Raw genomic sequence first — 24,376 nt, forward strand, 5'->3', positions numbered from 1 at the left:
TCTGGCTGCTGTGAAGATGGGGGTGATGGTGCATGGGCTGCTGTGTAGGTGGGGTGTACAAGTGCTATACGAGACCTCCACGAGACCTCCTTGCTGGCTGGGTTGAAGGTGATGGCGCCTTTGTGCTGAGGTGTATCTTGACCTGGTGGCAGCCGCAGATGGAGGTGGAGGCAGCTGTAGTGATGCTGGTCTGCTGGTCCTTGATGGCTCTGGTGAAGGCCCTTGAGCCACGGTAGATCTTGACCTGGGGGCCGGCACAGATGGATGTTCTGGCTGCTGGATAAACGCCGCCTGTGGGCCACTAGGCCCAGGCAGCTGTGAAACATCTCTGTAAAACAAATTAAAATGTAGGACAATAATTACAACTAATTTCATTGAAATAAAGTTCAAGTAAAATGTTGCTCAAGCACAAATAACAATGCACACATAAAAAGAAAGTTTGGGAGGTTGGAGAAGGAACACACACACACACACACACACACACACACACACACACACACACTCACACACACACACACACACACACACACACACACACACACACACACACACACACACACACACACACACACAGTATTTTTATGCATTGAATATTTTGTGAATCATGTTTTGTAATAATTAATTTAGTTATAAGTTACTTGTACTGTAACTTACTGATATACGTGATATAATCAGTATATTATATAAGTATTTCCAGTTACTTTACATTCAGTATAAAATCACAGACACACATATACATAGGCTACATCTGATTACAAAGTCTCATCTGATTACAAAGTCTCATCTGTACAGGACGGTAAAAATAATAACAGGCACACATATAAATAAATCTATGACAAAGTCTCATCTGTACAGAACAGTATGATAAAATAATCGATGGCAAAAACATGTCACTGTAAATGTCTCCGTTGTGGGACGAATAAATTATTAATGTAATCCTCTACACATGTAATCTCACTTTTACACACCAAAATAACGTTAACACAGAGTAAACATTTGCTAATGGAGAGTCTATTTTGTCCAATAAAAAGTTCATGACTATCGATAAAAAATACATATCAATAAACCTATTGTTCATTTTCGCGGTATTCCCCACACATTGCCAGTACACTATTACTGTAATATTTACACTTACCCATGCCCAAATGGATCCTTGTTGTTGTCTTTGTATTCTTCTTCTTCAGAAGAGTCGAAGACTTCACGTTCTGAGGCTCTATCTTCACTGCTGCTAGCGAACAAAATCTCTAGCGAAGTCGGCAACTGTAACGTTTTTTTTAGCCATTTTCTCTCTCTGTCTCTCTCTCTCTCTCTCTCTCTCTCTCCTCAAAGACGTAAACTGATGGGAGACACGTGGTTTATGTTTTGTTTACTTGGTGGGTAGGTCCTTAGTGATTTATCGATGTCCATTGGTCATTTCAGACCTTGAGCGGCCATATTGGCTGCTGTGCCCTGGTTACAGTCTCACAGGAGATACCGCTGGAAAGCTACTCTTCCAGTGATTCCGCGGATATCTGAATCATATTTCTACTCCTTATAATCGAAAATATATGATTAATTACGTAAAATTCAGAGGGTTAACATGTACCAGCCAATCAGAGCTCCTGCTGCTTAGAGAAAAATGAAAGCTGCAGATGTTTACATCGAGGCAGGTGCTTTATTGAGATATTGTATTGATAGACAAATTAGTAAATTAAATACTTACAAATAAATCGTATCATGATAATAAGGCTTTGTAAACTAACCACCTTACAAGTGATTCAGATTTCAATAATGTGCCATCGATGCCTCAGTGTCATTTCAAGTTGAAGCAAGGAAACAAAAACACAAAAGTGAATAAGGAAATATTGAAGAATATGTTCTTTGAAACAACGTTTTATTTGATCATAAAAGACAAAAAGACATGATAATTCATATAACTATAACGTCACTTTTGCTATTTAATCTGCAATCAAACTTCCTGGGATATCTTGCGGCTTACTAATGGATAATGAGGGGCAAGGGTCTATATTCACTATTTCTCTGTTGGCGCCCAAAGACCTAAACCAATTGTAAAAAGCTGGTTAATAATGTTAACCATAATTGTTTGTTTTGTAACTTTAGAAAAAGGGATCCTGGCAGGGTCTGAACCCTTGTCTGTTTGATTTGTTTCTAATCTGAATATACACACATCATTAAAGTGCAAGATTCCTAATACTGCAAGGCACAAACTATCAAGATCAGGATTGTCTTTTTGTTTCTAATATAAAAAATGAATAACGCAGACATACAACAAATATGTTCATACAGTTACAACACAACAAGTAAAACCTTGTCTAAACCCTCAACAAATATCTGAAATATTTTCTTAAAATATGTTTTATAGTACACAAACATAGTAAATCACAGAACAAATATATATATATATATATATATATAGATTCTATTACAAATACATATTGTATGATTGTTGAATGCAGATGTTAAACAACTATGAAACATAGAATCAAACATATTCCAAAATAAATACATTAAATCATCGGAAATCACTTGTCATCGACTGCATTCCACAATTAAAAAGTTAATGACAATAATTGTATTTGTCAACATGATTAAAAAAAAACTTTTTTGGCTCAGCCTTTATTGCACCCACTTCTCTTAATATTTTACCATTATTGAAGTAATGCTAAAATGTCTAAAAGAATAAAAAGAATATCAGAGATTTGGTAGCTTTTATACCCATGCACGTCTACTACTTTTTATCACGGAAACTAAAAGTGTTTATTGACTAACCTGTTTATCCAAGATGTCAATGCACAGCAAAGATTGGGTTCAATAACTAATACATGAGAGAGAAACAGCCAACAGCTGATGCTGTACTTTGAATTTAAACCATTTGATCTAATTTCAACATATGCATACTTGTGTGGGGAGTAACAATTGTGACACATTAAAAAATAAAAAATATAGCCTGCAACTAATTTTGGAGAAACCAGCTCGAGTGCGCTAGAATTTGAAAATGCACAGCCGGAAGAAATCGGCTACTTCCTTACAGAGCCCCTCCTCCAACACACTCGAACGCGCACATGACCAATGAGGGCACGAGATAAGTTTGTACACAGATGGAAGGCTGACAGGCAGGTAGGCCATCCAGTTATTTTAGCCGGGCCGGCTGAAATGATTGGTCGTGCTTTTTACAGTGATACGGCTTCCACTGATGACATTTTTTTAATGGATTTTTTGTCAAAGCACTTAAGATATTAATTGCTATCGGGATGTTAAGAGCATTCCATGGAATATAACAAAAAGTGTATCTCAAGCCGGTTTCTCAAACTTACCTACCCCACCTTTAAGTATTTCATAAAAAAAGTACAACTGGTTGACTTCCACAGAATAAAATAATTCACTGTAGCTGTAGACTTAAAACCATAAATAGAAGATGTCCATCTTTGCTGATGATCAGTTTGTCCCGTATACATCAATATTTAGTTTCAATATGTGGAAACATATTGTGTTCTACCTGTCCGTAGAAAACATCCACTTCTTTCAAACGTGAAAGTCAGACTCATGCATGTTGTTCTGTGACGTCACGTAGAGACTGAAGCAACATGGCAGTGTTCGTAGTAAATGAGAACATACATTCTCATAAATTAAATTGTGTGCAGGGACAACAAAATGCAACTTTCTCTCAGCTGTCCATTTACTATGACTTCACCAAATCTATCACTATGAGCCTAAACAACATCTTGTCACGACCTTAGCACGATTCCCTCTGCCTGTTACATGATGGGGGGCAAACACTGAGACGACTCCTGGCTATCTTTTCTCTCCGTGCCCGCTTCCTCTTGAGGCTGGATGACGATGTGAACGGGCCTCTCTCCACTCTTGGTATCTGTGGAGCGATTGCCATCACCATTTTCATACACCTCCTCCTCCGCTGAGGCTCCGATGGGCCGCAGACGCTCGGCGGTGGCCATCTTTGCTGCTGAACCGTCTCTCTTCAGCTTGTCCATAGTGCTGCTGTCTGAGCTGAACTTCTCCGCTGTCGAAAGAAACAAAGGACATTAAATAGTAGCTAAAGATAGATAGATAGATAGATAGATAGATTATTTATTCTTCCCAAATTTGGGAAATTATTAAAAAAAAAAGAAGAAGAATCTGCATTTGACCCATCCTGGTATCAGGGTCATTCTAGGACTCGAACCGGTGACCTTTCGGTTCCCAAGCCAATCCCTCTGGACCGAGCTAACACACCCTACTGGCTCAGGTTAATTTAAACCAATTATCTTGATATGTCTGCTACTTTGGAACCAGTAGGACTTTGCTTTATTATAGCTGTTTGTATACTTTGCTTAAAAATGCTCCTTAATAAAGACGATGAGGTGGACTGTACTCTTACCAGGCTTGCTGGTCGAACTGTCTGAGGTCTTCTTCACTGTCGGCCTGGTTCTTGGCCGGACTCTGTTGAAATTTCCCTCCAGGATCCACTCATGCTGTAGCCCCTCATCTGGAGTCATGCGTTTGGTTGGGTCCCAACTGAAACACACAGACAAATAATTAAATGTTTAAAGTGCAAATTTCAATTTGATCTTTAATAAAGTACCAACTTAATGTAAAAGTCACATCCAGTGTCTTTACAGCACATTACAGATAAAATAAAGTAGATGTGAACATACGTGAGGCAGCGTTTGATGAAGTCCAAGAACAAAACATCGTTCGTTTTCAACGCAGCGGACAGCTCCTTGGAGTTTGGCCTCCTCTTCTTCCCCTTGCTGTTCGTGATGTTCCTGGGGTTTCCTTTGGAGTCTGATCACAATTGTCAAACACAGTTCAGATTCATCATCTCTTCATCTACAGAGTTATCTCACACCTTCTGCAAAGGTACTGAAACAGCCCTTTTAAGAGTTTTTAATGATCTGCTCTTAGCCGCCGACTCAGGCAGCCCAGCTGTCTTGGTGCTGTTAGATTTAACTGCTGCCTTTGACACTGTGGATCATAGTATCCTGTTGTCACAGCTTGATCAGTCCGCAGGCATTACAGGCTCTGCCCTTGCATGGTTCAGGTCTTATTTGACGGACCGTAGCTTCTCAGTGCAGTTAGGTGCTTTCTCCTCTACCAAAGCCCCTCTTACCTGTGGGGTTCCCCAAGGCTCGATTTTGGGCCCCATCCTTTTTCTATTGTATATACTGCCCCTAGGTTCAATTCTCATAAAACATAATGTCCCCTTCCATTGTTACGCTGATGATGTATACATTTATCTGCCTCTCAATCAAAATGCCAACTCACTAGAGCAGTTGAAGGACTGTTTAATAGAGATTAAATCCTGGCTGAGCCAACATTTCCTCACCCTTAATGAGAGCAAGACCGAGGTCATCTTTTTTGGACCCCAACCAACAGTCTCCCCGGTTGATATTCTGGGCTCCCTCAATAAAAATATCCTACCCTCTGTTATGAACCTTGGAGTGACCTTCAACAGCGCCTTTAAATTTGATAAGCAGGTTAGCACTGTAGTTAAGACCTGCTTTTTCAAAATAAGACTATTGGCTAAGACCAAGTCGTTTTTATCTTTTAAATACCTAGAAAGGGTTATTAACGCCTTTGTTAGCTCGAGACTGGATTACTGCAATGCTCTGTATGTGGGTATGGACCAGGCCTCAATTAGACGCCTCCAGTTAGTTCAGAATGCAGCTGTACGTCTTCTCACTGGTCATAAAAAGCGCGACCATATCACCCCAATTCTGGCTTCGTTGCACTGGCTTCCAGTTCGGTTCAGAATAGATTTTAAACTCCTTTTATTTGTTTTTAAAGCCCTAAATGGGCTGGCTCCTGCCTATATAGCCGAACTCCTCCATCGCTACACATCAGGCAGAGCCTTAAGGTCGGCTGATCAGCTGCTGTTGATAGTGCCTAAGACCAGGCTTAAAACCCGAGGGCATCAAGCTTTTGCAGCGGCTGGCCCTAGGCTCTGGAATACTTTGCCCCTCCATGTGAGGTCGGCCCAGACCCTGGGGGTTTTTAAATCAACACTTAAAACTCACTTTTTCTCTCTGGCTTTTGTTTAATTATCTATTTATTCATTTATTTATTTATTTAGTTATTTATTTATTCATTTAGTTCTTTATTTTAATATTTATAACATAATATAGGATTTCATAAAGTATTTTTAAAATAGTTTATACATTATTCGAATATAGGAATAGTAGCAGAGGTCGCGTTAACCGAATATTTTCCGTCTATGACGGATTTTTTTTAACAATGACGGACAAATCTGAAAGCAGTCCGTCATTTTGACAGATTAGAACAAACTCGGAACAGCGCTAAAGTTTCCCCGCAGCGAGGCTCCGGTGTTATGCCGTGTTATGCATGCCCTCCAAAAAGGAAATCATACCGTTTCCAAACCTAACTGTGCAGTACAAATCATTGAAATGTCTGTGAGTTTTGGCTTGACACTGTGCACGCTCCCGCGAGGTGCAGCAGCCATGCATAACACGGCGCATGTGAACTGTCTCTCCCCCCCCCCCCCCCCCCGTTGACAGTTCACGAGCATGCTTCCCCCCCTCGTCAGAGTTGTGTAAAGGCCGACGGGTAATTCTGGATTTTGACAGAAGTTTTACGATCCTGTCCGTCAAAATGACGGGCAGTGAAAAAGTCTAGCGCAACCTCTGAATAGTAGATAGGATTACTTAAAATATAGTACCTTATATTTCATCTTTTTCCCCTTTAGACCCTTGCGGTTTATTCTTAAAAACCCTTACCCTTATCCACCCCCCATTTTCCCTCTGCTGGTCTATGGCCTTGTAGAGGGTAACGGGGTACAGAGTCGCTTAGATAAGCGGGGGAGTGCATCTGACGAAGAGATAGGTTGTTGTGCTCCCTCTCTCTATTTCTTATCCTATATCTAATAGAACTGTTCGGGTCTTGATAGATTGAGTGGGGAAGTTCATGAGATCTTTCTAGAGGATTATCAAGAATAACTTTTATCCAATGACCTTTTCCCTGTCTGTGTATTCTCTTGTTCCGATTAACCCAGCCAAATCTTTTTTCTTGTTTTGTATCTATGTCTACGCCGGGAACCGGAGTCGAGGCTGATCCTCTTGCTGTAGTCCTGTGTCTTGGATCCTCTATCCTGAGTTCTGGATTAAGTCGTGGACTTCGGGTCGTGGCTGAACCTGTCTCTGCGGTCCTGCCTTGGGTCTCGTCATGCTGCTTCCCTGATGGCTTCCACAGGATTGTAGTTGACATCCTCGTGGATTCATCTTCTTATTACAGACACATGCATTTCCTAACATTCGGTCTATATGCTGTAAAATGTATTATCTCTTCGATTTACACACGGCATCTATTGCACGTCTGTCCATCCTGGGAGAGGGATCCCTCCTCTGTTGCTCTCCCTGAGGTTTCTCCCATTTTTTCCCCTTATGACTGATTTTAAATACCATTTTCTTAATCTCTTTAATTTTTTGTAAAGCACTTTGAATTGCCTTGTGTTGAAAAGTGCTATATAAATAAACTTGCCTTGCCTTAAACTGTGGGTTTTCTCTGGAAGTTTTTCCTTGTACGATGTGAGGGTCTAAGGATAGAGGGTGTCGTTTTTCTCATACTGATATTCTGAACAATCTCTGCTGTTGTATTTGCTGTAAAGTGTCTCTACTGTAGGCTAATTTTATTATATGTACTGCACTTTGGCTTGACCAAAAATCGTTTATAAATGTGCTGTATAAATAAAACTTGATTTGATTTGAAATTCCCACCCTAGAAATTCATTTAACTTTTGAGAACATTAGTAATCCTATCTCTACGGAAACAAGACATATTCAAAAAGATACAAAAATAGAGATAAATACTCACCGAAGAACAACCTCCTCCTCGATGCTGACTGAACAAAATCATTTGGAGGCATCCCAAGAACCTGTGAGTCACAATATTAGACATCTTAACAACCTGGAGCAAATCAACAACCATATTGGAAAATTGTTCTGTATTTACATTTGTGAGCAAAACAAACACATTTAAAATGGGCAAACAACTCTTTCCACGTCGTACCTCCATTATGCAGGCTATCTGCTCCACTTCGCTCTCTCCTGGGAAGAGAGGATAGCCTGTGTACAGTTCACCAAGGATGCAACCCAGACTCCACATATCAATGGCCATGCTGTAGGGGTGACCCAGGATGACCTCTGGAGAGCGGTAGAAGCGACTCTGGATGTATGTGTACACTAATGGAAGAGACAGAAGAGACTGTGATGGATATAAGTTCTCATAATGTAGCATTTCTCAGCATATCCAGACATGGTACATATTGTTAAATATTCTCTCAGTTGAGTTTCATGCCCCTACCTCTTTGTTGTTCGTAACAGCTTGATCCAAAGTCCACCACCTTGATGTTCCCTGGCCCTCTCTGAGACAGGAGGATGTTCTCCTGTTCACAAGCAGAAGCAAAACATAAAGTTAAAACTATTTGCTTTTATGTAATGCTGATGCAATATTATACTCATCCACAAGATGGAGCAAAATTCATAGTTTATTTTTTGGGGATTTCTTTGCAGTACAATTGCCAACAGCGGTACAGGGATTTCGTTCAGAAGTCAGGTTCTGATGACTATATTTTAAATTGTGTCTCAATTATACATGAAAAAAACAAGTTCAGAAACTCTGTGGGAGTACCGGTTTGAGGTCGCAGTGGATTATCTTCTCCCTGTGTAGCATCTGAAGGCACCGCAGGAGAGCATGGGTGAAGCGGCGGATCAGAGCGATACTGAAGCCCTGGAAGTTGTTTTTTTTTATCAGCTCATACAAGTTCACCCTGAGGAGAGAAACATAATGGGATGTATGGTTAGCTTACAGTGCTGTTAAAACACAAACATTTGTTTTGTTTCCCTTCACGATAGGCGGACTCCTGTTCAGCGTGATGATGCTTAGTAGTCTCATTTAGTCACTTTTCAGCAACCACATTTGTACTGTACTGATGTACTTAATGTTGTAGAACCAAATGTGAAAATCTGCACAGTAAGGGATAATGTGCAATGTGGTGGTCATTAATAAAAAAAGAACACCTGACTGGCTGATTATGGAGCCCAACACAAAGGGTGTTCTATTTTCATTAATGAAAGCCTCGGAGAACATTATTCCACTTATTACACGACCCATACTAAATAAACCAACAACTTGACTATATTTTGATCACCTAAAAACTATCATATTTCCTCTGCTAAGAAAATAATACTCACTAACAAGTCCTTAAACAATGCCAGAGCCCATACCGTGTGTTCTTATGTGTTTATTTCCTGTCTGCCTTCTTCTGTTGATTTCTCTGACATCCGCGCTCTGTCTTCTTAGCGCTTTCCTTCCTCCTCCTTAGCAATGGTCATTATTTTGCTTAGCAGTGGTGTGTTATCAAGTATTAACACCCTCGAATAATCATAGTATTCAACTAAGCCTTGTTAAAGCATGTATTAACCACTGCTCTTATTTCAGGCAATTAACCAAAAACCAATAACTTCACAACGAGAGAATCCAGAAATGCTAAAGTTCTAACTTATTTCCATGGTTTAGGACTCATATCCACATCCTTTTTTTAAATCAAATTTTAACAACTGTTTTTTAACTAAATGATGAGAAAAAAGGCTGCTAAATCTGAAGTCACTCAACACTTTACATCACCCTTAATATAACGTCCACTGTCAAGTGAATACTCAAATAATCTATGAATGTGCTCACGTTCAGAGGGATGGACAGAGACCCAGAATGTGTCCTCCTACTACCTTTTGCTACTTCTAATAAGCCTAAACTTCTTCAGAGTGTGTAACTGGAGCCTTCACACCATGAAGCAACAGGGGGTAAGAGATAGGGCCCTAATCAAGGCCTTAACTAAAGGATTCTGTGACAGTAATGTTAGACAAGGTGGCGGTCCAAGACGTCCTCTAAAGGTCATTCAGCCTGAGTGATACACACAACGATGTCCCTTCAGATGGGTATCAGTTCCCAAAACACCGGAGGCTTGGACCCCATTTACATGCAAACGCAAACGCAAATGCATACGAAACTTAAACGAACACGATATCAAACAAGTCTTCCGTTCACACGAGACCGCTCGGGAGCGCTGGAGACGCTGTAGTACATATATGCCGGGCCTGTAAGTGGCGCTGTACTTTCGCCACAAAATACACCAAAAGCAGCGGAGAAGACCCCCGAGCATGGTTGTCATGGTTACCCTTCTGTTTATGCCCTGCAGTGGATTTAGCAACGTGTAATTCATGTAATTCTCCATGTCCACTGCTGTCCATGCTGATGGTTGTGGTAGAGGAGCTGTAGATTTGTCTGTAGCATGGTCGAGCTGTAGATTTTGGACTAACATCAGTAGCATGGTCAGTAGCAGTAGCAGTAGCTACTGACAGTACACTGTAAAATATTACCATGATTTCACAATATTTAGCTGTAATATTTTACAATAAATGACTGTTTTACCACTTTACAGTCTATACCTGTAATGTTCAAAATATAATACTGTAATTTTGAATTTCACAGTGAAATCAATACAGGCACAGTTAATTATTGTGAATGTACAGGATCAATGATTACCAGGATTTCACAACATGTTACTGTATTATTTCACAGTAAAAGACTGTATTCAGACCATCCTCTGTGATAACACAACAAATTAAGTGATTTTCTTGCTTTTATCGCTCTTGCTTGGCTTTAAATACTAATTTCTTTTTTTGGTGCAGGTTTTACTTAAATTGAAAGGGGCACCGCTGCATGTGCCTTAAAATAAACGATGCAACATATAAATCTATGTCAAATTGAAATTGTTGTCTTGGCTTATTGTTTTCAGGTGCTTCCTGGGCATTAATCCCAAGACGGGCTCGAAAGCCTAAAAGAGGAATGGCAATTTAAACCCCCATGTCAGCACATTCTTCAGAACAATAGTTGACTTTGAGTGGATGTCTGTGTAGACAAGTGCTACCCTCCTTGTTTTCTTTTCTGTCTCCCTGCTGCGCAGGTGCACCTGGTCTGCCCCTGGCTCCGCCTCTGCCCAGGTGCACCTGGTCTTCCCCTGGTTCCGCCTCTGCCCAGGTGTTCCAAATTCCACTCAGCCGTGTATATATAAAGAGAAGCTGGAGGAGAAGGATGTCTCGCCTATCCTAACGCCGGGAGACACTCTCCTTAGAATACCTCTTTGCCATTTTGAGCTGTAGGCCATATTTTTGCAGATGTGTTTATGTTTAGCCTGGAGGACCTGGTAGTCCAGTTTTCGCGGCGTTATTTTGTTTCCCATAGGGTTTATATTTGATTTCTGGTTAGGGGGGGGAGCTCTGGGTCCTACGGTCCGTGGTGTGGCTGGCTCGGGTTCCCTCCTTCTGTTTGTTCCTTTTGGCCAGTCCTCCAGACCTCTTTTTGTTTCCCGTTTCGCTTGTGTGAGCAAACGGCTGATTATCAATAAATGCTCGTTACCAAGTACCGGTTATTGCGTGTATTCTGTCATGTTGCGGGTCTCAGCACGAGCAACTACCGCAGAGTAGAGGTTGGGGCCATAACAACATGTCAAAGACACTGTGAAATGTACTTTGCACTTCAATGGAGTAATACAAAGTTAAAATGGGCATTTTCTTTGTTTTTCTTTGTTGATTGAGCTGATTGAATTGTGTAGTTATGGTAAAATCCCAGTTAACTAGTCAGATTTACAATATATTATCGTATTATTTACATTTGTATATTTACAGTAAATGACTGGCTACTGTGTTGCATTACTTCTACAGTAATAGTGTGAAAATACAGGTAATTACTGTAATCTATGTACAGCAAGGTACCATAATACCACAGCTCTGTACTGCTATATCACAGTAATTCCATGGGCATGTCAACTGTAAAGTCACAGTATTTAGTTGTACTTTTATTCTAATTTACTGTAAAATATCTACAGTAAATTACTGTGAAATATTTACAGTCAATTACTGTGAACTATTTACAGTAAATTACTGTGAAATCCATGCAACTAGTAGCCAGTAATTTACTGTAATTTTACAGCCAAACATTTTACAGTGTAGTTACTGCTACTGCTACAACAGTGAGCAGCAGAGGTGGGGAGAGGCGGGGCTATGGCTTCATCGTTATTAGGAAATGATCGTATAGGGCGTACACAAGGAGCCGTTTGCCCCCCAGAGCGTTCCGTTTGCAGATCTATCCACCTTGGGACCCGTTATCGTTTGGGGGACCATTACCGCGTTTCCGTTACGGGCTAGTGTGAACGAACGGGCTATACGAAAGAGAAAAGTAGCGGATACAACCGTTTGCGTTCTCGTGTAAACAGCACCTTAAGGTACACAGGTGATCACTTAACTCCTGATTGCCTGCGGTCACATAGTATTACTGGAAAAGAGACGAGTCATTAGAGCCTTTGATAACACGTTGCAGTGATCTAAGCGTGTTGTTGTTCTCGGGAAGGTGGCTTACCCGGAACACACTCGATCAACAGATTAATTATTCAGTAATGTGATAACTCATGATTGTACTAACCCGAGAAGCTCAAAGGAGATGCAGAGGTGATTTCGGAAGTAAAAGTACTCCTTCATGTGGATGACGTTGTGCATGTTGTCTTTGTCTTTCCTCTTTATCACATCCAGGATCTTCAGCTCAACCAGGGCTTGGTGATGAAACCTACAGACACATTTACAGAAGCTGTTAGTTAACTGAAATTAAAAAGTATGTGATTGAGATTCTTCTTTACATTTTATTTCCAAGAATTAAGCTGGCAGAATAATTAAAAAGGGGTATTGTGCTTTTTGGGATTGTACCTTTCCTGTAGTGTTTTATAAAGGTTTTTGTGCATGTAAATGGTCTTCAAAGGCTACCATCCCAAAGTTCCTTCCAGAGGGAGTTTCTCTCCCACACACTCCCTCCTGCCTGAAACGCCTCGACTGTAGTCTTTGTTTACCTCCGTGACATAGTGACATCACAGCATAGCACTTCTATTGGCTAGAACTCACATTGTACATAAAAGACTAAAGGCCGGGACATGTAAAAGCAGTTGACCAATCACAACAGAGCCGGCCTGCTAACCAATCAGAGCAGACTGGGCTCTGGTTTCAGACAGAGGGTGAAAAGAGGTGCTGCAGCACAGGCAGTATGAGCAAAAATAAATAGCTTTTTGAACATTAAAGCATGGAGACATGTCACAGTAGAGGCAGGCACACCAAATATGAAACCTGAAAATTAGCATAATAGAAATACATTTATTCAAGATCCTAGATTCCAAAGTGGTGAGAATGCTTGGAATCTTTTTAGAATATATGTAATGAACATATCTGCTGATGTTTTTCTCTTCTGCAGAGGTTTATCCCAGCACACCACACCCTAACATCCTTAAACATTCCTTTATGTAAAGGGTTTTTTGTTCCTCTCCCGGAAGAGATAACATCGGCTATTGCAGGGCAGAGTTTGCTCCCTCTATCTGTTTTCTGTATTATTAAAGTGGCGGTAGGACCCGACGGCTGCTGCGGCGAACCTACATGACCTTTACATGATCCTGGGGGAATGAGGACAGGTAAGACTTCGACTTCTATAATGCTAAAACATGATCTCAGTGATTTGGCAGACTCGTTAAATGTAAAGTGAGCACGGGACAGGCATTTGGGAAAACCTCACAACAGTGTCAGACCTCAAGTGAATGAAAAAAAACAACTCCTTAAATGTGACTTGTGAAATTACTTATCTATAGAGTGAGGTATAGCGTCATTTAAATACAAGAGTAATAATTGGGGTATTTTATAAAAATATTCTGGATAAGTAAATTGAAGATACTTTCTAGGAAAGGTTCAATCAAATGTAGCGAGTTGTGAACTAGAAGTGAAATATTTCTGTGTACCTTTTCTTATTGCGTATCATCTTGATGGCTACGAGCTCATTGTTCTTGTGGTCGAGACATTTGAGGACCTGCCCAAAGGAGCCTTTCCCGATCACTTCGAGCACTTCAAACCTGTAGCCAATATGGTCATGCAGCACCTTGAGGAGCAAGAAGGAGAGCACAGTGAATATTTGAAGAGACTTATAACCTCGGTATATATCATCATCTTTAAGGTACACCATTAAAAAATAAATAAAAACATGTGTACTTAAAACATGAGTTTTTTGGCACTTCATAGTGAACAACAGGATTTTTTTAATGATTTACATTAAAAAGAATAGATTGTTTTTCATGTATATGTCCGGAAGTAATACATTTATCAAATCAGATGAAAGTTGCTTTTTGAAAGTAAATATAAATGTAATACATTCAGGTAAATGTGTACATGATAGCTACTGTTAATAGTTTTGTTAACATATTTCCTCAAATACAGTTAGGCTGCACATCATGCTTCCTCACACTGATCTGTGTGTGCAGTGTTACAGTAACTGTGACTGCCAGCTGAAGCCTGTGACAGTGAGATGAGCCTCAATGAGAGTCTACACACAATGGTCAGTCACTCAGCCCTAAACAGCTCATTCATTACATATCGCATAACACATACCTGTCTGTCAGTCACGGGATTTATCCCAGATGATGACCTCAGTTCAGTTTATTGTGCCAAATATTAAACAATGAAGACCAACAGACTGGCTGTGGGTTTATGTCTGCAGCTCCAGGATTAAGATCACATGAAGGCATCTTGTCTTGTATAGTTTAGTTTAGGCAGTTAAAAATACTTTGTGTGTCTGCAGAATTTTAGTCCATCAAGCTGCTGACTTTTATAGAACTATGGTGTTTATCTGTTTAAACCTATGACTGAACACTTTGTAAACAAAATCACACGTGTTTAGATTCAATTATTTTGGTAGCTACAGTATGAGTTTCAGCTCTTACTGGCAATTCATGAAAAAAATCACATTTCATCACCTTCTCTCTGTCAAAGCTGACTTCAGCAACTGTTTAGAAAGTCTTGGTTGGTGCATTTAAGTGCCTCTAGGAAATGTTTACATCTAAGGCTTGGGAGTCTCAAAACAGCCTCACTTTTTCAATCCAAGATGTATCTGTTTCCATGACAAACGTTTGTATGCCAGCCCGGCTTGAGTTTCAACCACAAACCTTGTATATGTATCACATTTTTACATTTAACAATAGTTTGAAAAAAGCAATTGTCATCAGTGACAAGGAAGACTTTTCTAAATAGTCTCTACTCGTAACCACTTAACCACACTACATTAAAACAATGATATGATTGTGACAGACCACCCATCTTACCCTGACGTAGCTTCCATGCTCGTCATCATATCCACTGTTCTGCTGTGTTCCTTGGGAACCCTCGATCTTCTGAGAGCCGGCACCAAGGAACCAGATCTCTGCATAGTCCATGATTTCCTCCTGCTCAAACTCTGTCATCCGGTCCTTGAAGTTCTTCAGTGCCTCTGCAACAGGAAGAAAGACGAGGGGGTGAGTCACTATGTTATTGATCACATCTCTGCCAAAAGCAGACATTCGTGAACAGTTGACTTCAATGCCAGCTTTTTTAAAGGCATCAAAAATAGTTACTTAGTTATATGTTTGTGATGTAACTCCCTCCAAAGATTTAAAATGGAATGGAATAACATTTCTGTGATACACTATTTGTATCTGCAATAACATACCCATGGGGGACATGGGTAGCCTTTGTCCCTCGAATGCCTTCTCTTTCTCCAGCTTGTTGCTGAAAATCTTGCTGTTGCGGGAGACGGACATTTTATCCATTGCTGCACCAAAGCGCATGCTGAACTGCTGAGCGGGCTTCTGCCTCTCATCCTGTACAACAGACACACAGGAAGTCCATTTATAATTATGAGCAAAACAAGATTAAGATCTAGTGTGACCTTCAACATGTTTTCAATATCTATCTATCAAATTTGAGATATATTAGCAACTGTGGATGTTTTACAGGCTGCTGGTGTATGAGAGCCTCACCGGGTGTGACTGATAGTTGTTTTGGCCCCCCTTGTTGGCAATTTGGGGCAGGATGCTGTCCGACTGCTGGTTTTGGTTTTTGGCATTGCTGACCACCACTTGGACCACGGGTGGCTCAAGCTGAGGCAGGGTCCCTACACCAGAACCAAACTTCTGTAAACAAGAGGAATTGAATTGTGAATATCAGTGTGACTTGGAAGAAGGCAGATTGCAGTCTAATTGGCATAAACAGAATAATTAGGAAAATCAACAAAGAGATAGAAGTAGGAATAGCAGTGTCTTTCAACACTACAGAAGAATGAAAAGCACATAAATACACAACAGAAGAACCATGTACAGGGAGTGGGTCATTGAGTGTGAAATCTAAAATAATTATTCTTTTTAGACTTAGCTACAAGCTTGTTGTTAAATGTTTCCCAAGCATGTTTCTGTGTCGCTGCACCTCGTCAGTTGTGTATTCTCCACTAGTGATCTATATCTCTTCTTTATTTGCTGTGGCTCAGATGACCAGGACCTCCAGTAGGCCGCGGCTGGAATTACTGATCAGGTTGAGAGTGAAATGGGGACAAAGCCTGTGAGGCTGGGTCCTGACAAAGTCTGTCTGTGGTGGCTCCGTGGGGGGGGGGTAAAGAGCAGCAACCTGCTTTTCACTGGCTGCCATCCTGCTTGCTCTACTAGCACGATTACATGTGTCACAGCTTTGCAAAGCTAAGCCCTGCCAATGACTGGCAAAATTAGACCTCTGTGCAATGCCAAAGTTCTCTGGGAAAAATGAGATATCACACCGGCGTGTATCCATGTTAAGGGGAGCATTATTGATTATATGTCTTACTGAGCTGTGACTCCACTCGAATATCATGGAGAAAAGCTGCCCCTACATACTGCAGGATATCATGCAGCCTTCAGCGATGTATAAGTAACATAATAATGCCTCCATATTAATTATTAACAGCATGACAGGAAATAAAAAAAGGTTTCACATCCTTTTAGTAGATCTGATATTTCATCTCATGTGTTGAGAGCTTCTGCACGATCTGCCAACTTGGTAATGACGCATAGAGATAAGGCTAAATATAGGTGCAAGCACCTGCCACAACAGGCAAAGGAAGTAAACACAGGCAGCGGGGGGCATGCTGCTTAAATAAACTGCACTTGTATCAATGAAAATCTGTGATGGGTCACTCGGCATAACCACATGTGATGACAGATGGGTGAAATTACATCCATGATTTTTTTAAGGAGTTAATACATGTCCATATAAATGAGTTAGAACATCATCATGGATGTTTGAGTGCGGAATTCGGTTTCTAAGGAGCAGCTCTGTCATAAATATAAATAAAATAAATAATACGTCTTTATGATGCATACCCAAGCGTTTTAATTCTAGGTGAAAAAGGATATAACCTTGTCATCGTGACGAATGTTTATCGTGACCCTAAATACATTTTATATGATTTATTTCTATACTTTCTAACTTAATTCAGAAATGGCTTACTGTTGACTGTAACATTTTATCCCTAATGGTATTTATTTTGTATCTTTGTGGATTTGTTTTTTTATAGTTTGAATTTCTGTATTTTACAAAATACTATCTGTTCTCGTGAAGAGCTCGTATATTCAAGCAATGAGAGTAAAATATATCAATACAAATATCTTTAGAGATAAAAAAATCTTTCAAGCTATGTTTTTAAAATTGTTCACGAGAATAATTTAAGCCCATTTCACATAACTCCAACACTTGAAAGATGTGTTGAAGAAAGATGACTACACTGTAAAATATTACCATGATTTCACAATATGTAGCTGTAATATTTTACAATAAATTACTGTTTTACCACTTTACAGTCTTTACCTGTGATGTTCACAATATAATAATTTCACAGAGAAATCAATACAGGCAGTTAATTACTGTGAATGTACAGGATCAATGATTACCAGGATTTCACAACATGTTACTGTATTATTTCATAGTAAAATACTGTATTCAGACCATCCTCTGTGATAACACAACAAATTAAGTGATTTTCTTGATTTTATCGTTCTTGCTTGGCTTTAAATACTAATTTATTTCTTTGGTGCAGGTTTTACTTAAATTGAAAGCGGCACCGCTGCATGTGCCTTAAAATAAACGATGCAACATATAAATCATATGTAAAATTGAAATGGTTGTCTTGGCTTATTGTTTTCAGGTGCTTCCTGGGCATTAAACCTGAGACGGGCTCGAAAGCCAAAAAGAGGCATGGCAATTTAAACCCCCATGTCAGCACATCCTTCAGAAAACTTGTTGACTTTGAGTGGATGTCTGTATAGACATGTGTTACGTGCTCCCCTCCTTGTTTTATTTTCTGTCTCCCTGCTGCGCAGGCGCACCTGGTCTGCCCCTGGCTCTGCCTCTGCCCAGGTGCACCTGGGGCCCTTCTCACTTCTCACTTCTCTTATTTTTCATTTCCTCGCTCCTCGGTCTCGGTCTCACCGGAAGTCGATTTGTCTGCGCCATCTTGAGTAGCGTCCCAATGGCCTTATTTTTGCCGGAGGACCGAGGATCGAGGAGCGAGGAGCGATAATGGAGGAGCGATAACCGAGGAACCATCAGACCATCCTCCGATGAAATCCTCAGACACTCGCCCCGCCCCCTTACTGTGTATCGCTCACTGATTGGACGATGCAGCGCTTGCACTGATCTGATGCTTCTTGACATGAGAGCAGTTTCCCAGTGGAGTTAAGAAAATACATGAACCTCACGGGAGTCACTCCTCAGTTTATACCGTGTTTTGTTTCAATTCATGTATCATTTAGTTACAAATCTGTGATATATCTGAACAACAAAGTGGTCAAAAATCATTTTATTCATTTTTTGGAAACACTTTCATGATCGCTTTTTTCGTTTTACATTTTCATTTATTGTCATTTCCATTCAGTCAGTCATTAAGTGCTATTTAAAATGTGAATTTTCTACATATCCACACAAACAAACAAAGTGTGCAATCCAATGAATGTTAATCTAACTGGGTTTTGATAGATAACATATCTCTTTTTCTTCTCTCAATTATTTTATTTCTTTTGTGCACTCTAATCAATATTAATCAAACTATTGTTCGTTTATACATTTTAAAAATGGCGTTTATCTTTTTTGAGAATTAGTTCTTATTTTATTTTATTTATTTGGGTCTACAACAGATGATACAAATGTTTGTGTCAGTAAATGTGTAGGCGGGGGTGAGGAACTAATTTCCCTGCTTCTCGTGGTTTCCTTGCGTCCCTCCATGCTTCCCTGGTGGGAGGGACTAGACGCAGGGAAACGACGCAAGTGAGGGACGCAAGGAATCAATTTAACCGAAGTGAGAAGGACCCCTGGTCTGCCCCTGGCTCCGCCTCTGCCCAGGTGCACCTGGGTTGCGTTCGGATAGTTTAAAAATCAGCTCCTAAGTTCTAACCCTATCTCCTATTCCTTGACCTCTGAGTGAAACGTCACGGGGTTAAGGGATAGTGGATAGGAGAATTCAAAAGGATTTAGGAGAAGAGACTGCGGTGCTTTAGAGAATTATGATGCGCCAGCGGACGTCATTTTGTGCGTCTGCTGCTGTGGGGAAACTATGGAAACTACAGTTTTCTATACAGCGGACTACAACATGGATGTTTAATAAGAACGAGGGACTACTGTAAACTCATCTAGAGACTCTGCACCGTGCTCTGATGCTGTTGCTTTATGCTTTATGAACGTGGACAACAGAGAAACATATTCTTCATGACCAAAGTCGGAATTGAAATAAAAAAGGAAAGTGAAACTTATGCTCGTCACCCTCTCCCTCCGGTCTACATTACAAAAAATGATCCCAGTAGATGAACTATGAAAATATCTTAAAATAAATACAAATGTATTTATTATAAACGTTAGTCCTTAACATCTATCACTGTGTATATCACCATTCAAACATCTTTTAAAAGTTGAACAACCCCACACAGCTCAGTGAAATGTTGACTTTATTTGATCATTTCAGTAAAAACTAACGTTCATATTTCTCTTTTTGATTATAATACTGATGAACGTTCAAAACAAAGCACTTTGGCAACTTACCACATACGTTTTAAAAAGCTTAATAAGCACCGTAACTTTCATGATATCATTTCTCCGTCATAATCGATTGTTTCCGTGAACGGCCCGACTGTTGTGTGACGTCAAATGCTGCGGCTGCAAGGCATTGTGGGGCAGCATTTGTTCCTCTCCTTTCGGTTAGGGAGGTCCAGTGGTTCATAAGCTAAAGGAGGTTATAAAGGAAGTTTGAAACTTTCCTTTCCTATCATTACAAGCCTCATCCCAATACCCCTCCTCGACTCCTCCTTTCCCTCACTCGCGTCCCTTCCTTGCATCTTAGCTCCGCCTCCGTAAGATGCGAGCGAGGGACACGAGGAGGTGACGCGAGGACAGAGGAGTCCTCAGGTATTAATTGGAATGTCCTCGTTCACTCAAACGTCACTCTTAAACAGTGGCGGCCGGCCCATAGGGGCGCCACCCACCCTCTTCCCACATGTTTAATTGTCATTAAAAAATAAATAAATAAATAAATTAAATTAAATTTGTAGCCTATTTGTATTTTTAATGAACAAGGTACATATTTTATTATTGGTATCAGTAAAATGTATAATCTACAATAAAATCTAGTTTAAAATTGTTTTACGATGTCTAAAGTTACTGATAAATCACATGTTTCCTGCCTGGCCGCAGCATTATCATTACCCTCTCTCGTCCGGGCGGTAGAAAGGAGCCCTCAGCCAGAGCAGCAGCAGCCAACAAGCTGACTGTTGCTATCTGTATACTATGCCGCCGAAACATAATTTCAGCCAATCAGCGTCGTCAGATCTGATTCTCAAAGGGCGCGGTGTCAGTGTGAGCAGAGGGTGGAGTTGTCGATTATTGTTCAGTTTTCATCTTCCTCACCCTCTCAAACTTTGAGTTGCGCGCGCTGCTAAAGAGACGCGCTACCATGGAAACCAAACAATGGTGTTGGCAAGTATGACACACACACACACACACACACACACACACACACACACACACACACACACACACACACACACACACACACACACACACACACACACACACACACACACACACACACACACACACACACACACACACACACACACACACACACACACACACACACACACACACACACACACACACACACACACACACACACACACACACACACACACACACACACACACACACACACAATGTTCGTATTTAGTCTCCTGATTTTAAATGGGAATTAAATCATGTGAGTGTTCCCAAAGCACCAGTGTTCTGCAGTTTGTGTGGGCCTACTGTACTGTGGCACAGTTTTGGAAGATTCATAGCTAACCACACTGAAAATGATGGATTATCTCATATTTTTAAGCCTCAATTTGTCAATTTTACTTATTTACAGTAAATTACTGGCTACTGTGTTGCATTACTTCTACAGTAATAGTGTGAAAATACAGGTAATTACTGTAATTTATGTACAGCAAGGTACCATAATACCACAGCTCTGTACTGCTATATCTCAGTAATTCCATGGGCATGGCAACTGTAAAGTCACAGTATTTAGTTGTACTTTTATTCTAATTTATTCTAAAAATATCTACAGTAAATTACTGTGAAATATTTACAGTCAATTACTGTGAAATATTCACAGTCAATTACTGTGAAATATTTACAGTCAATTACTGTGAAATCCATGCAACTAGTAGCCAGTAATTTACTGTAATTTTACAGCCAAACATTTTACAGTGTAGTGATACATATTGTGGTTGGGGTCGTCCTGACCTGTGAGCAAGGTCGGTTTGTTCCAAGACGGTTTCCCTCTGCTGGGAGTCTGTGAGGGTGAGGGAAAGCCTCCGGTCGAGATGACTGTGGGAGGAAAGAGAGCAGTTAAATACGAGAAAAAAACAGATGCTGTTACATAAGAATGCCATCTCCAATATGAGATAAAGGAACTCCTATACCCTAACAGAGATCGATTAAAGCAGTCCTAAATATTATTATGATTAATAATATAAATATTCAGGCTTCTTGAGTTCATGCTGCGTGGATTCTGCCTTCTCTTCAGAAACACACAGCCTGTGGGCAGCTGTGCAAGATTGCAAGCAAAGAATAATACACTGTGATCTTAAAATAGATAACTTCAGCAAAAACACAGCATCAACGTCCCTCTCTCTCTGGTATTCTCTGTGTACCTGCTGGTTTGTGCACATGTGCATATCCATGTGTCTGGCAGACGTGCCTGTGCTCACTGCAAACCCACCTCAACGTGTTAAAGGGAAGAGACACAAATGTTATAAAAGAACGGAGTTCCGGATAGAAAAAAAGAAAAAAAGAGTACCACGTGAATGTCTGCACTATTCTCTCTGACACCAAGTCAGCTTACACATGCCTCAATAATCAGCTGTTGGAGGGGACACCATATGGGGGAATCAAGCTTAGCCCCATATGGGGACACAAACACTCTCTGCCAGGGAGTCGGTGAAAGAGGCGGAAGGGAGGGAGGGAGGCTGGGGTGCATGTGGTCCATGGGTGCTATATAAGAAATAGCTTCCAAATCACGATCTTAACCTCAGATTGAGAGGCAACATCAGCTGTCACTGCTGTATCGTTTAGAAAAGAAGGATGAGCCACTGATCTGACTCCTGATCTTCTGAGTTTCACTGCTCACTGTACAAAAAGTAAACACATCCTGCAGACAGGCACAGGCCTTGCTGCTCATATTGAAGTTGATATAATCTTTCAGTAAGACAAACAACATACAGCCAATGAAAGGTATGACACATCATTGTTGTCCTGTTTTATTCTCAGGCTCCATGTGGGTCACTGTCAGGTTGGCTTCTATAAAATCTCCTGTAAACAGTCTGTGGTAAGCCTGGCTGATGAGCTATTAGCCAGAAACCCAGTGACACCATAGCTCGTGCCCAGGTGCCGTGTGCACACATTTCTGTGTTTTTCACCCTTATTTGTTGCTCTGATGTCCTAAAAGAATGTCTGAACTGCCAGAAATAATATTTTACATTAATATTATTTTTCATCCTCACTGAAACATTTTTAAAACTATTTTTAAAACTAATCGTAACTACTGAATATTTAAGAATTTTAACACCCAAAACAACCCTCGTATTGTTGTCAAAATGTATGCCAAATGCAGTAACATAGTCAAAATGATTAATACAATGTACAATTAAAAAACAAAAAATGTCCCTAGTAAGGCACAAGGGTTAAGATCCCAAACAACAGAGCATTCATATTTATCGATCTCAGTATCTCCATCGAAAATTCAGTTTTAAGAAGGTGAAAGACATAATTTCAATTTCAGATTTAATATATTTTTTTGTATGACAATAGAATAGATGAACTTCCCTGTGTAGACATTCAGTAAATGCAATCCATTTATAAAGGAAACATGATTGAGTGCGTTTCCTCTCAATGTGCCGACATAAATAGATGAAAGGGAAGACACAGAAACAGAAGTCAGGAGCAATGCTGACTCTGGGTGACTGTTTATCTTTGCTGGAGGTACAGTATGACCATCGCAGCAGGGGTCTATGTTGAGATATAACATACAGACCTGTATAGTGTATGACTCCATGTATTACTGTGTACCATATTGTCTATGTAAGTAGCTGCGATTACTAACTGTGTTCATTGGTTAGCGCTGTACCACATGATTGTGATGTCACTACCTGGGGTATAAGCATAGACTGTATATATAAAGGGTATAAGACCGTTGGAAGTCACGCCCCTTCTCTCTCTGTCCTCAAGTCTCTTGAGATGTGTGCCTATAATAAATAACGCCGTGATGAATGGCTAAACTTGAACTGCTGAGATTATTCACCTTTCTGCTACAGGAGACAAAAGGTATAAGTCTAAATCTGCTAACAGTCTGAGAGCAGATCTGGGGTCAGTTGGTCAGCAAAGCAATAAAACAACTGAGGTAAACATCAACAAACAGTAAATGTGTGCCCACTATCAGCTGACTACATGCATAGTCATTTTTCAATGTTCAATCACGCAGGCTGTTTCATTCTGCAGGGGCAACATGTACAAGTTTCCATGTAGGGTGTGAAAAATGCACCAGAACACATATAGGCTGCGGAATATGTCAGCACAACAAATGCGGTTAAACAACGACTGAAATAGAAATGGATCAGATTTTTCATCACATCTTGGCATGGGGTCAGGAAGAAGGGGGCGGACAATAAAATAAGAATTCAAATGGCCAATAGAAATAATTCCAAAGTGACAATCACTTCAAATTATCGGCATGGATCAAAAAGATAAACCGAATCTAATGGTTTAGATTTGTTTTCTGCCATTGTAAAATGATACCTGTGGAGGGTTTTTCCCAAAAAGGAATTGGTCTGGAATGAAGCCCTGTATCTGGGCAAAACAAATTCTTATTGCGTGGAAAAGCAAATATAGGAAATATGTAAGTTAACTTTAGACAAGTATGAGGT

General features: G+C 40.3%; 1 protein-coding gene across 2 annotated transcripts in view; it reads right to left on the bottom strand.

The window, feature by feature from the left end:
• Positions 1 to 1,856: 1,856 nt before the first annotated feature.
• dyrk4 (dual-specificity tyrosine-(Y)-phosphorylation regulated kinase 4) overlaps positions 1,857 to 24,376 on the bottom strand; it is a 43,982-nt gene continuing 21,462 nt past the window's right edge. For both annotated transcript variants that reach the window (XM_034223300.1, XM_034223301.1), the window contains 13 exons: positions 21,699 to 21,782; positions 15,884 to 16,036; positions 15,574 to 15,724; positions 15,191 to 15,354; positions 13,838 to 13,974; positions 12,490 to 12,630; positions 8,641 to 8,779; positions 8,314 to 8,395; positions 8,020 to 8,192; positions 7,825 to 7,885; positions 4,653 to 4,782; positions 4,376 to 4,512; positions 1,857 to 4,018 (listed from right to left, as the gene is read on the bottom strand). In XM_034223300.1, the coding sequence (XP_034079191.1) occupies positions 3,756 to 4,018; positions 4,376 to 4,512; positions 4,653 to 4,782; positions 7,825 to 7,885; positions 8,020 to 8,192; positions 8,314 to 8,395; positions 8,641 to 8,779; positions 12,490 to 12,630; positions 13,838 to 13,974; positions 15,191 to 15,354; positions 15,574 to 15,724; positions 15,884 to 16,036; positions 21,699 to 21,782 (1,815 nt within the window). In that variant the 3' untranslated portion in view covers positions 1,857 to 3,755. The remainder of the gene's footprint in view (positions 4,019 to 4,375; positions 4,513 to 4,652; positions 4,783 to 7,824; positions 7,886 to 8,019; positions 8,193 to 8,313; positions 8,396 to 8,640; positions 8,780 to 12,489; positions 12,631 to 13,837; positions 13,975 to 15,190; positions 15,355 to 15,573; positions 15,725 to 15,883; positions 16,037 to 21,698; positions 21,783 to 24,376) is intronic.

The sequence above is a fragment of the Gymnodraco acuticeps genome, unplaced genomic scaffold (genome assembly GCF_902827175.1).
Source record: "Gymnodraco acuticeps unplaced genomic scaffold, fGymAcu1.1, whole genome shotgun sequence".
NCBI classification, from domain to species: Eukaryota; Metazoa; Chordata; class Actinopteri; order Perciformes; family Bathydraconidae; genus Gymnodraco; species Gymnodraco acuticeps.